Below are 14296 nucleotides of genomic sequence, written 5' to 3'. Positions count from 1 at the left end.
TGAGGCTGCCTTGTCGATCAGAATGCTCCTGGAAATGTCTTGTGAATTTTTGGAAGTTGTGTGTTCTTGGTTACTACACAAGTGCCTCAAAAAGTGATGAATTGATCTGATTTATGGAGGTTTCAGGTGTTGTAAGAAGCCCCCCGGTGTCCCAACATGCATGGCATTCGATTGGTGCAAAAGGGAGGTGATGCTAGCTGTTAAACACTCACAAAACGGACCAAAATGGCCACTGTTCGCGAAATCTGGAGCTGGGCGCTGGGTCGCGGCCCGCGTAAGGCCTCAGGCAGGCGCCTGGGGTCTGCAGCTCCAAACTTTGATCATTTGTTGCAGTTTTGGTCCCTGTTCTTTACACGCGAGGTTTTTGCAGTATATCTTGACTCGTAAACCTTCAAATCTGATTTTTAAGAACCTTGGGACATTTACCAACATGGTAATGTCCTCGGTTAACTTTGCGCTCACCCGAAAAGTCATGAAATTTGACGTTGACGCTTTTAACCCCTCAAGTACGATTTTGGCCATAACTTTCTCATACGATAACGAAACTTCATGAAATTTTTACCACATATTCTAGTGAGTATATTTTATCATTACAAAGCTTCGGGGCTGCCAAAAGATCACTCAGAGGTATAAATTCAACATGTTGACACTTTTAGTCCCTATAGTTTGTAATTCCTCACTTTCGTGCATTTTCCGCTTCGTATGATCCATGATCTATCCGTTTAGGGTTATTAACACCATGTAGGGTTATTATAGAGTCTATTTATCCATTGTTGACACTTTGGACCCTTACGTTCCATAGTTTTCACTGTTTGTCAACTTTAGTCCCTCTAAAGTATGTTTTCGCATATGCAAAGTCTATGACACGTGTCAATGCATTATTGGACGAAATTTTTCGAGGTGTTACAGGAGGGGGTGGCACAAAATCCCAGCATCAATGAAGTTGGGGTTGACCCCAGTAATAGTTCCAATAAAACAGACGAATTGGTGCCTTATCGGATTAATTCGGATAACTGCTTAAATGGGCCTAATTTGGATTCGTATCAGCACGGCCCAACTCCTTGTAATCTCGGTAAAAGACTTAGGGATGTTAGAAGCCCACCATCCATAGGTTCTTTACAAGGCCCAACCCAGAGGACATTTAGCCACAATCAGGAGCATTGTCGTGATTTCTTGGACCAAAATTCACCGGTCGGAGTCAATATCTTCGATACATTCTCAACCGTGAGACAAGATGGGATTGTGCAGAATAATATAGAAGCAACTATGGATCCGGTTAAATCAAATGTTGACAGGTCGGTATTAGGTGATCCCGATAATCCGCTGATACCAAACAGCCCTAACGAGCTGAGAAAGGAAGTGGAAGCTACTGTCCATGTAGGTTCTTTATTAGGTCTTAATCTTTGCGGTTTTGAAAATGTAACCGAACGTTTGATTTTCGAAGAAGGTGTTAAAAATGGTTCTAGATGAATTGTTTATCAATTAACTTGAGGGGTGTGTGGAATCCTCGCAAAATGGATTGGATCCGTGGGTTAAAGACAAGTTATGGGGTTCATTTTTTATCCGTTCAAGAGACCAAATTACAAGACTTGGAAGGATTCATGTTAATCAATTATGGGGCAGGGCTGAGTTCAGGTTAGCGGTTGTAAACTCACAAGGCAGATCTGGGGGATTAGCTTGTATATGGTGTCCGTCGTTATTCAGGAGTGATAACATTATTCATAATAGATACTTTATAATCGTGTCGGGATCTCTTATACATTCTGACTGCAGATTGAATATTGTGAACATTTATGCCCCGAGTGATGCAGTTAGTAGACGGGTCGTATGGACCGAGTTACTGGGTATTCGAAACTCAATGCAGGGGCTGTGGATAATGATGGGGGATTTTAATGAAGTACGAAATGCTAATGAAAGAATGAATTTGGAGTTCTTCGAAGTTAACGCCGAGGCCTTCAACCAGTTTATCTTATCGGCTGGTTTGTTAGAATATAATATGGGTAGGGGAATTTCACGTATATATCGGATAATGGCCAAAAAATTAAGCAAGCTCGATCGATTTCTGGTATGTCTCAGATTTATGGAGAGATGGCCGAATGCTACGGTGCTAGCCTTGGATAGAGAAGCATCTGATCACCGACCAATAATTTTGTCTACTGTTCAATCACATTTTGGCCATATCCCATTCAGGTTTTTTAATTCCTGGTTTGAGTTCCCTAGTTTTCTGAACTATATTTTGCAGATGTGCAGTATGTTTTCATTCTCAAGGCCAGAGGATTTAGCTATTGCAATCAAGTTAAGATGGATGAAAAATAACATCAAAGCATGGTTGAAAAGTGAAAAGGAAAGAAAAGAGGGTGCGTATGGAATAAAAAAGCGTCGGTTGACGATTTTAGAAAAACTGTCGGAGGAGAGAACGTTATTGGTAGATGAATTAGAAGAAAGAGTGGATTGTAAGAACTATGTAGCTGAATCTGATAGGATTAAGCAAATGGATATTCGCCAAAAATCAAGGATGAGTCGATGAGATGGGCCTTTGAAGGGGATGAAAATTCTACATACTTCCATAATAGCATTAACTCGAACATTAGTACTAACCGGATAAATGGACTAATGATTGATGGAGTATGGGTCACAAACCCTCTAGCGATCAAGGAAGCTCTTTATAATTTTTTTCCATCATCAGTTTACAGAACCAATGAATGATAGACCGGTTATGGTTTGCCCAAACCTCGCTACCATTACCGAATCTGAGGCAGATCTACTTGTTGCACCTTTCTCTTTGGAAGAAATCAAGGCTGCTATTTGGGAGTGTGAAGGGGATCGTGCCCCGGGGCTAGATGGTTTCAACTTCAAGTTCATCAAGAAGTGTTGGTCGGGATTTCAAGAAGATTTTATCAAGCTTTTTATCTGGTTTTATGTGAAAGGCTCGCTTAATAAATGTTGTACGTCCTCGTTTATTGCTCTCATTCCAAAAGTCAATGATCTTGTCGGCCCATCGGACTTTCGGCCCATCAGTTTAATTGGTGTAGTTAATAAAGTAATTTCAAAAGTTCTGGTAAACCGACTTAAAGGAGTGATGGGGAAATTAATCTCGGAACAACAATCAGCTTTCTTGGCAGGCAGGAGCATTATGGATGGTCCACTCATGCTTAATGAAATATTGAGCTGGTTAAAAAAAATCAAAAAAGAAAGGTATGTTTTTTAATGTAGATATTAATAAAGCTTATGATTCGGTCAATTGGGTCTTCCTTGATTCTGTTATGGCGCAAAGGAATTTTCCGAGTCGGTAGAGGTCCTGGATTATGGCAACACTATATTCGGCGCGAGCCTCGGTTCTTGTTAATGGGTCTCCAACTAGGGAGTTTGATTGCTCACGTGGACTTCGACAAGGTGACCCACTGTCTCCATTTCTTTTTATGATCTCTATGGAAGCTTTAACTGGTTTAATAAAGAAAGCCGTCTCCATAGGATTGTTTAACGGTATCAAACTCTTTAATGATGGTCCCTCTATCTCTCATTTAATCTATGCTGATGACGTAATGTTCATAGGTGAATGGTCTTCATCGAATATCACACATCTTCTTCGGCTACTTAGATGCTTTTATTTAGCTTCCGGCTTGAAGGTTAATCTCGCGAAGTGTAGTATATATGGCATTGGGGTGAGTGACCAAAAAGTCCAAAATATGGCGAACTATCTTAGTTGTAAACAAGGTACGTTTCCATTTAAACATCTTGGTTTGCTTGTGGGTGCGAATATGGACCTTGTTCGGAACTAGAAATCGGTGGTAGAGATATTTAAAAACCATCTTTCGTTATGGAAAGCAAAAACGTTGTCATATGGTGGAAGAATAACGCTCATAAAATCGGTTCTAAACTCCCTCCCGACCTATTATTTTTCACTCTACAAAGCTCCGTTCCAAGTATTGGATTCCCTTGATAAAATTCGAAGGGTATTCTTTTGGGGTGGGTCGGAGGAAAAGGTAAAAATGAATTGGGTGGCTTTGGAGAAAACCATTGCTCCCATTGAATATGGGGGACTTGGCTTCGGATCCCTAAAAGATGCAAATCTATCGATGTTAGCAAAATGGTGGTGGAGGTTTAAAAAGGAAAAAGAAGGTTTATGGAGGAGAGTAGTGTGGGCTATTCATCGTAATCCAACAGCATGGAATGACATCCCAGTTAAAATCTCTATACCCGGGCCATGGAAAAACATTATTAGTATTCGGCAGGCACTCAATAATGCCGAAGTGGATCTGAATAGAGCTATTTCAACCGTTCTTGCAAACGGTAGTTCAATTGCTTTCTGGTTGGATTGTTGGGTTGGGCCGAACCCGTTATATAAGTGCTTTCCAAATTTATTTAGACTTGAAAACGAAAAGAATTGTACGGTGGCTGATCGGATGGTTATGGGCAATTTTGGCGTATCTTTCAATTGGAACTGGCCGAAGCCGGAACTAAACAACTTGGAGCAACTTGATCTGAAACAAATTGAAGGCGTGATTGGTGCGACTAGATTGAGATCGGGCTGAGATGTATGGCGATGGAACTATGATCAATCAGGTTTGTTTAGAGTTTCAAGTCTTAAAAAAAATACTAAGTTCACATAATAGAGTTCAGCCCATTAGAGTATTTGATTGGAATAACTGGGTACCGAAGAAGGTGGCAATTGTGGCATGGAGAGCGGAAATGGAACGGTTACCGACTAAATGTGCACTATCGAATCGGAACATCAATGTTCAGAATCGTTTTTGCTCATTATGCGGTGATTTTGATGAGACTAGTGAACATCTACTTGTGGCGTGTCATTTTGCCCAAGTCATCTGGAAAAATATTGCGTATTGGTGTAAGATACCTCTAATCATTGCTTTTGACATTAAGGATCTTCTAGTCTTGCATGGGTTCAGTCCGGGTTCGAGGAAAAGGAAAAAAACTCTATATGCTATCATTCTAGTAGCAATTTGGAGTATTTGGAAAATGAGAAACGAGGTTACATTTGGACAAGCAATTCCGAACACCACAAAAGTTCTAGACGAGGTGAAATCAATGGCCTTCTTGTGGGTAAAAAATCGGTCAAAGGAGGTGACTCTATCGTGGGAAAATTGGAGTCGGTTTAGTATCTTTAGCTAAGCTCTATGTAATCTTGGTTGTTATGTTTGGTTAATCTTGTAATTATGGTGTATAGCATCTTGTTATAATGAATAAAATTTTCTGTCGATCATTCAAAAAAAAAGCCTTGTCTTTGTCTTTATATGTACATTTACTAAACCAATTTTAAATGGATCAACTATTATACATATTATTTACTAAACAAACTAGGTTTAAAGAAGTTCGCGGCGTTGCGGCGAATTTCTTTTGTTATTTAGTCTGTGTTTACATGTGTTTTGAAATCACTACGAACGTGTTGTGAACGGAACTGCTGACAAGAATAAAAAGAAAATGTAGAAAAAAATATTAAAAGATAACCGAAAGAAAATCAACCAAAAAAGTTGTATGGTAACAATGTTGTTCGTATGAAACCCGTGGTTAGAGATGAGCAAATTGTTGTGGGTACCGGTACCAAATTTGCCAAACCGAACGATCTTAAGTACCAATTCGGTACCGACTTTTGGCGTTCCTGTTACCGGTTCACTACCGGTTTTTACCTTCATATACTGGTACCGTAACCGGTATTTTCGGTATCAGTACCAATTCTGTATCTGTTGACACCGAGCTCATCCCTACCCCTGAAACTAAAAAAAGAAAAAAATTTAAAGTTGAAGAAAATCAACAAAAAAAGTTGTACGATACCGTTGTTCGTACGGTAACCGTGATCAGGGATGAGCAAATGGTACCGGGTAGCAGCACTGAATTTCCCGAACCAAAAGATTTCCAATATCAATTCGGCACCAACTTTTGACGTTTTCTATATTATTGACGGTTTTTACCTTCATGTACTGATACCGAACAGGACCGTACCGGTATTTTCGATACCAGTACTGGTTCGATAACGGTTGAAGCCAAGCTTATCCCAACTCCTGATATTAAAAAAAGATTAAAGTTAAAAAGAAAAGAAAATAACTATTATTATAATATTAAAATAATAAAAATATTAAAAAACCTATATATTATTATGATATAAAAATCACTATTCATTTGAATTCGTTTATTAATATAGGTTTTTACCTTCATGTACTGATACCGAATAGGACCGTACCGGTATTTTCGATACCAGTACTGGTTCGATAACGGTTGACACCAAGCTTATCCCAACTCCTGATATTAAAAAAAGATTAAAGTTAAAAGAAAAGAAAATAACTATTATTATAATATTAAAATAATAAAAATATTAAAAAACCTATATATTATTATGATATTAAAATCACTATTCATTTGAATTCGTTTATTAATATATAGATATATAGTAATATATAGTAATATATTTAAAAGGATAGAGTAGTAATTTCTAACCTTCTTAATCAACAAGCCCCAAATTACCTATATATTAATTTTACAAGTTAATGAACAGTAAGTTCATTAAAGAATGAATAAATAGCATTGGGTACCGGTATCGGTACCCGCTTTTACCAAATCGAGTGTATTTTCGGTATCGGTTCAGCACCGGTAGTCATCAATTTTTACCCTCAAATACCGGTGTCGTACCAGTGCCGACCGGTACCGAGCCGTATCGTACCGTACCAGGTATATTCAGTACCGGTACACACTTTTAGAGATTTTGGTAACGGCGTTTTCGGTAACGGTTGGTACCGAGCTCATTAAATCCTATAGCAACGTAGCAATCCAAGTAATTGCACCGTTTAGATTACTTTTCATACACACATTACCTATATATTAATTTTACAAGTTAATGAACAGTAAGTTCATTAAAGAATGAATAAATAGCATTGGGTACCGGTATCGGTACCCGCTTTTACCAAATCGAGTGTATTTTCGGTATCGGTTCAGCACCGGTAGTCATCAATTTTTACCCTCAAATACCGGTGTCGTACCAGTGCCGACCGGTACCGAGCCGTATCGTACCGTACCAGGTATATTCAGTACCGGTACACACTTTTAGAGATTTTGGTAACGGCGTTTTCGGTAACGGTTGGTACCGAGCTCATTAAATCCTATAGCAACGTAGCAATCCAAGTAATTGCACCGTTTAGATTACTTTTCATACACACAGTAACTTCATTAAGGGATGAACAAATAGTATTGGGTAACGGTACCGGTACCCGGTTTTACCAAATCGGGTGTATTTTCGGTACCGGTTCGGCACCGGTATTCACCGATTTTTACCCTCAAATAACGGTGACGTACCAGTACCGAGCCGTACCATACCGTACCAGGTATATTCGGTACCGGTACACACTTTTGGAGATTTCGGTAACGGTATTTTCGGTAACATACCGGTGCCGTAGCAGTACCGACCGGTACCGAGCCGTACCGTACCGTACCGGGTATATTCGGTTCCGGTACACACTTTTAGAGATTTTGGTAACGGTATTTTCGGTAACGGTTAGTACCGAGCTCATTAATTCCTGTAGCAACGTAGCAATGCAAGTATTTGCACCGTTTAGATTACTTTTCATACACACAGTAACTTCATTAAGGGATGAACAAATAGTATTGGGTAACGGTACCGGTGCCCGCTTTTACCAAATCGGGTGTATTTTCGGTACCGGTTCGGCACCTGTATTCATCGATTTTTACCATTAAATAACGCTGACGTACCAGTACCGAGCCGTACCATACCGTACTAGGTATATTCGGTACAGGTACACACTTTTGGAGATTTCGGTAACGGTATTTTCGGTAACGTACCGGTGCCGTAATAGTACCGACCGGTACCGAGCCGTACTGTACTGTACCAGGTATATTGGGTACTGGTACACACTTTTAGAGATTTTGGTAACGATATTTTCGGTAACGGTTGGTACCGAGCTCATTAAATCCTGTAGCAACGTAGCAATGCAAGTAATTGCACCGTTTAGATTACTTTTCATACACACAGTAACTTCATTAAGGGATGAACAAATAGTATTGGGTAACGGTACCGGTACCCGCTTTTACCAAATCGGGTGTATTTTCGGTACCGGTATTCACCGATTTTTACCCTCAAATAACAGTGACGTACCAGTACCGAGCCATACCATACCGTACCAGGTATATTCGGTACCGGTACACACTTTTGGAGATTTCTGTAACGGTATTTTCGATAACGGTATTTTCGGTGCCGGTTGGTACCGAGCTCATCAAATCCTGTAGCAACGTAGCAATGCAAGTAATTGCACCATTTAGATTACTTTTCATACACACAGTAAGTAAATTGTATTTCGTTTGATTGAGGTTTTATATATACGACAACTTAATTTGCTTTCTTTTTTGTCTTTTTTCTGTAATGAATGAATTGTAGTATGTAAAATTAACTTGGATATTTAGAGTATTGATGAGCAAATCATATCAAATCCAATAATCAAACCGATATCGTATCGGTACCAAATTTTCTATTACCAAATCATTTTCGTTACCAATTTGGTATCCACCTTTTGGCATTTTCAAAATCATTACTTTCGGTTCGACACCAGTCTAGCGTCATACCTATATTTATTGATTTTTACCTTCAAATACCATACCGTATTGTATCGAGCATTTTCGGTGCCGGTACCTAATTTCGATGATTTTCCGGATCTCGAGCATGTTCAGTTTAGTACTAAAAATGGGTGATGGTATTCTGCCTACATAGTGGACACAGGTAACTAATAAGAAAATACTAAAGATACCAGCCATAGACATAGAATTTTTCAATTCTAACACAAGGTATTTATTAGCTTGAATGTACTTCTGAATAGATCGATTTTGCCGTATCCAAACTAATAGCAATCCAACCCATTTCATGAATAAAATGTGACCAATTATCCAACCAACAAAACTACTTGTTACAAATAGCATCTTGCTGTTGCATCGAAACATAAAAATGTTGACTTTCAGTGCCGTTACCGATACCGAGCTCATCCATATTTTAACGTGTTAGCACCGTAATAACTAAACTGAAAACAACCGAATTTTCAACGTGTAGGACGTGTGGGTCCTATTATTATATATTAGGTTATTTAAAATCGTTTTTTAGGACAGAGTGACCATCCTTACCACGTCATTTTTCTTTATGTCTTGATATTCGGTATCTGCTGCTGACACGCGTTTTGCAGACATTGGGTCCCCGCCGCAACGCGCAGGCGGAAAATCAACTAGTTGACTTGATAACTTGGCGACGCATAATTAATCCAAGCTTAAACAAGTTTGAACCAATCTACATCTAAACTGAATCTTATTTATTATACGATGTTTTAATCTGGCTTCGGGTCTAAAAGTCAATTTTAACAAAAGTCAGGTCTTTGGTGTGGGTGTATCCGAGGAAAACATTTCGGAAAAAGCTTCTATTCTTCGGTGCACAGCAGGTTTGCTTCCATTCACGTATCTTGGCCTTCTAGTGGGTGCAAATATGGGGCTGATAAAAAATTGGAAACCCATTGTCAAGAGATTCGAAGAAAAACTTACTTCATGGAAAGCTCGAACGCTGTCGTTTGGCGGTAGGTTAACACTCATTGAAGCGGTACTAGGTAACCTTCCAACTTATTTTCTATCATTGTTTAGCCCACCCTCACTGGTGTTAAAACAACTGGAAAAGATTCGCAGGAAGTTCTTGTGGGGGGGGGGGGGGTTGTACGGATAAGAATAAAGTCAATTGGGTTCCATGGTTTAAAGTGGTTGCTCCAAAAAATAAAGGGGGATTGGGTGTCGGGAGTTTGGCGGCATCTAATAAAGCATTAATGATTAAATGGTTAGTTCGTTTCAAGAACGAGCCTGCCTCTTTATGGGCCAGATCTATTACGGCTATTCATGGTGATTCAAGGTGCCACTCTTACATACCGTTGAAAAGCTCGATTGGTGGTGTTTGGAAGTCAATAGTTAATTTGGGACGCAAATCTCAAATTCAGTCGATCAATGTAAAAGAAAGATTGATTCTGAAGCTGGGTAATGGCAAAAAAGCATTATTTTGGTTAGATTCTTAGGCTGGAAACAGTACACTTAGGGAGATGTTCCCGGATCTTTATGAATTGGAAAGTGATAAAAGATGTTTTGTTTCTGATAGATACATTATGAATCATGAATCTATCGATTGGTTTTGGGGGAGCGGTAACCCTTTATCAAATGCTAATAATATTGAGGAGTGGGCTGCATGCTTGTCAATACTACAAAACGTTGTGATTAATCGGGATTCGGACGTTTGGTTATGGAAGTCGAGCGAAAAGGTGGCTGATTTCGCGGTGAGTGCAGTAAGAAACGAACTGGACTATATTGATACTATCAAAGAAACTAAAGTTCTGTGCTGGCTGCACTGGATCCCGAAAAAAGTAAACTGCTTCTTATGGCGGGTGGTGCTGGACAGGATAGCTACACGAGAAGCTCTTATGATCCGTCGTTTCCATCTGCCATCCAATCAATGTATCCTTTGTAACAACACGTTGGAATCGGCGGACCATCTCTTGGTGTCATGTGAAACGGCTAAACAGGTTTGGCTCATAATTTTCCAATGGATGAAATTACCTATTCCGAGCTATATGATAAGTGTTGTTCAAGTATTGGAAATTATTAACTCTTACAAGTCTCAAAAGAATACGAAAAGGGCGATATATGCAGTGGTTGCGGCTACATGCTGGAATTTATGGAAAATGAGGAATGAAATTATTTTCAAACAAAAAGCATTCTCGGTGGCAAAGCTGATCGGGGACATTAAAGCTATCTCGTTCACATGGATAAAGAATAGAGCCGACCTCGGGGAGCTTAATTGGGAGAAATGGAGAAGCTTTAAAATATAATTTTATCGATGTAGGTAGTTATCTTTACTTTGTTTCTATGTTTTCTTTTCTTTGTTTTGTATTTGTACTGTTCGCTTGAGCACCTTGCTTGAGTTTTATAAAATTTCGCCCTTTCTCAAAAAAATTATTATACGAGTTTGAACTTGAATTTCATATAGTAGACTAGACTCTACTCAATTTCCTATGATGTATATAAATATATTATTAATTAATGTACAAATATTATTATAGAAAGTTATACGAGAAACGCCATTTATTATAACTATGATTTATTTGAAAAGTTAGTATTGTATATATGGAAACTAATTAGATATTTTATTGTGACTATGATGTAATTGAAAATGAAGTATTGTATATATGGAAACTAATTAGATATGTATATACGCATAAATAGTTAGTCATTACTTAGGCTATGAGGTATGGGTTGGTGGATTGAATCATGGATTGTCATATGGGACATAGTTCTCGTGGTACACTGCTCTTTTTCCCAAACCATAGTTGTTCGCATGGTTTAATCCATAGATTTTGATTTTTGAGGGAGGATACTGGATGATAATGGGGTTCATATAGGATGGTGGATTGGGTAAGTGGATAAGGTTGGGGTGACATGACGTTGACATGGAGGGTGGTGGTGGTGGTTATTTGGGTCATGACCACACCATATAGCCTTAGTAGTGTATTAATATTGTGTTTATCATCTTAGAAGTGCAAGGTTAGACGAGTTTTTAGTGTAAAAAATGTTGTTAAAAAACCATAAAATAGTTAGATAATAAAATTTTATCCGTACACACACCCTTAACGAGTCAGGAACGACTCAAACCTGTAAAACAATTTACGAAAAAAGCTTAAATTTTATGTAGAACGCAGTAACACGAGTCAAGCTCGAGGTTTGTGGTTGTGCTAGTCTCATTTATATTTAGTGGTGGCATGCACTATATGTCAGAAACTCTTGAATGTTCCTGTTGCATCAACTTGTACATCATGCAGAGAATTGTGTAGAAACTCAGGAGACCATTGTTTCCTTTAGTTTGATAAATTGAAATGAAGGACATGAATCATTGCAATCCAGGTTATGTTGAGGGTATATGTGAACACATTGACAACATTATTGCAAACAAAACAATACAAACCAAACCTTAATAAAGACTTCACTGCAATTTCCAGCAGATAAGATAACAACTCCCCCTTTACGGTAGGAAGCAGTCAGTCGTATAATTACATTCATAATTTTCTTCTTTTATCCCATAAAAGATACTGTAACAACGAATAAAGATGCATGTTCTGTCAGGTCTGTTGTTTAAAAGAATCACGCCACATTCCTACATCCTATTGTGCTATGTGTTTTTCTTTCTTGGCAAATGTGCTTCAAGCTGGATTGTACTACCATAAATGCATGATGTACAAAAGTAGCAACCATGTCAACAAATAATTGTCTGTATATTTTTCATGACAAATGAATACTTTTTTTAACGGCCAACGAATCCTCTAAATGAGATACTAACGAAATTCATCACATCGGGATGCACTCGCTTCCGAACCGGGGAAAACCCTTGCCTTGGGCCGAAGCCCGTGAACACTCGTCCGAAGGCACAACAGTGTGGTGAGGTAAAACCCGCTCAGTTCAAGAATCGAACTAGCGATCGATCGCCGCCTACTCGTCTAGTCTCCCATCATCACCAAGTGTCGCAGAAAATAATGGGGAGAACAAGAATTGAACCTAGGTCCCTTAGAACATCAAGTCTCTTTCTTACCACTCTACAACCACCTCATTGGCTTGTCAAATGAATACTACAAGTCTACAACATATATTTTATATCAAACTTTGGATACTTTGGTCAACGAAACATTGTTTGTAATTAGGAATCTAATTATCATTTGTCTAATTTAATCAAACTGAGTTTTAAAATCTTGTTATCATTCTAGTAAGTACAGAACACCGACACCAAAGTCGTATAGATGTCTAATTGGTCTTTTTTTTTTGTTAAGGTGTCTCACTTTTGGTAGGCTATACATTGTGGTTCACTGCCCTTTTGGTACGTCAATAGGCCAAGTTCATGCACCCAACACTATCTAATATGGCATATTCAGTAGACCAACATGCACTAATCACTTGTACATGTTACTAATTTGACACACGCATGAATTGTCTATACGACGTTTGGTACTTGTCAAAACGACGATAATACATTTATCTTTTGGTATCTAGTTGCTTTATGGAGTTGTACACGGTTCATGTTGAGCTTGTCAAAATAGCAACAACCCCCCAATTGAAATAGGAGACAAAGACTATGTAAAGTCAATTTTAGATATATTATCAAATCTTTAGAGAGGGTGACATTTCAAACTTTCATGTGGTCAATTTAGAGTCGTAAAGGATTAGGATTAGGTTCACGAGAAGGAAGTTTCCATACGCCTAAAAGTTAGGCTTTAACTAAGAAAATCTATATAATATTACAAATTACAAATCTTGTTTGATTTAAAGTTTGCCTAAAACAAAACGAACCTGAATTATAACATTTTGTAATAATTTTAGCATATTGAACCCTGATATCATGGCTCAATAACATCATCAATAATTTGATGGTGTTGAGTTGAAATTCTATTTTGTATTTTAAAAATAAACTGTAACTAAATTCTATAATATATTTTTCCCGTTGTTAGTAACCGTCATTTGGGCTAATTACAGCCATTCAAAGTCATCAACTTTTAATCTCAGCTGTATAAAGTCTCTAAATTCCTTCTAGAAGCAGCAGTTCACGGCAGTTCATCACTCTCTCACCCATGATCTTGCGGTTTCCTGCAGTTTATCAAGATGTACCAATAAAAAATGAAGGTTGCAATGCGGTTTAAAATGTGTTCCTTATTTTCAGGGACTTAGTGGGGTAGTGGACACTTAACTGCATATTTTGCTGGCTATATAATACAAGTTCAGGTAGTGTAAACTTCTGTCTTTTTTTCGCTTTTCCTGTATTCATACAGCAACACATCTGCAGCAATGGATATCTCGGATGACTTCGTGGACATTTATGAAGCCGATGAGTCTGCAATGAAAGTAAGTTGGAATGTAAATTATTAGTTAGCAAAGCATACAGGAAGATTGAAATGTTAAGAATTCTAAGTTTTTTTTGCAGTTGAGTTCCAATGCAACAACCAAAAAGATTGATATTGAAATGTTTAGCCCAGAGAAAGATTCTTTTATGGTACCTTTTTTTATAGTGCATATTTATTTTAGCTATCTAAATGTGGATGGTTTCTAATTGTTTGTGAATTGCACCAAATATTTAGTATTCTCATATATGGTAGCAATTGTAATTTTTTCAGCTGGGTTTTAATGCAATGACACCGAAGAAGAATTAAATATGCAGCCCAATGAAAGATTCTCCGAAGGTATCGTTTTAAGTCACAGCTGTATAAAAATTGTTTTGATATTTAGT

The 14296-nt window shown here is 38.1% G+C and overlaps 2 protein-coding genes across 2 annotated transcripts; both read left to right on the top strand.

Annotated features, from left to right (window-relative positions):
* The first annotated feature begins 4533 nt into the window (after positions 1–4533).
* Positions 4534–5130, top strand: LOC110918968. Its single transcript, XM_022163244.1, has one exon. The coding sequence runs from the start codon at positions 4534–4536 to the stop codon at positions 5128–5130; it is 597 nt and encodes a 198-aa protein (XP_022018936.1).
* A 4354-nt stretch (positions 5131–9484) lies between these two features.
* On the top strand, positions 9485–10862 carry LOC110918967. Its single transcript, XM_022163243.1, has 3 exons — positions 9485–9602; positions 9748–9989; positions 10056–10862. Exons 1-3 carry the CDS (start codon positions 9485–9487, stop codon positions 10860–10862), a joined length of 1167 nt encoding a protein of 388 aa, XP_022018935.1.
* Positions 10863–14296: the final 3434 nt, after the last annotated feature.

The sequence above is a fragment of the Helianthus annuus genome, chromosome 9, assembly GCF_002127325.2.
Source record: "Helianthus annuus cultivar XRQ/B chromosome 9, HanXRQr2.0-SUNRISE, whole genome shotgun sequence".
NCBI classification, from domain to species: Eukaryota; Viridiplantae; Streptophyta; class Magnoliopsida; order Asterales; family Asteraceae; genus Helianthus; species Helianthus annuus.
This window is presented reverse-complemented; position numbering and strand designations above follow the sequence as displayed.

Coding starts and splice junctions, on each gene's coding strand:
- LOC110918968 (XM_022163244.1), top strand. CDS start 4,534: ATGTATGGCGATGGAACTATGATCAATCAGGTTTGTTTAGAGTTTCAA.
- LOC110918967 (XM_022163243.1), top strand. CDS start 9,485: ATGGGGCTGATAAAAAATTGGAAACCCATTGTCAAGAGATTCGAAGAA. Junction 9,603..9,747: donor ACTCATTGAAGCGGTACTAG/GTAACCTTCCAA, acceptor CATGGTTTAAAG/TGGTTGCTCCAAAAAATAAA. Junction 9,990..10,055: donor CTCAAATTCAGTCGATCAAT/GTAAAAGAAAGA, acceptor TTAGATTCTTAG/GCTGGAAACAGTACACTTAG.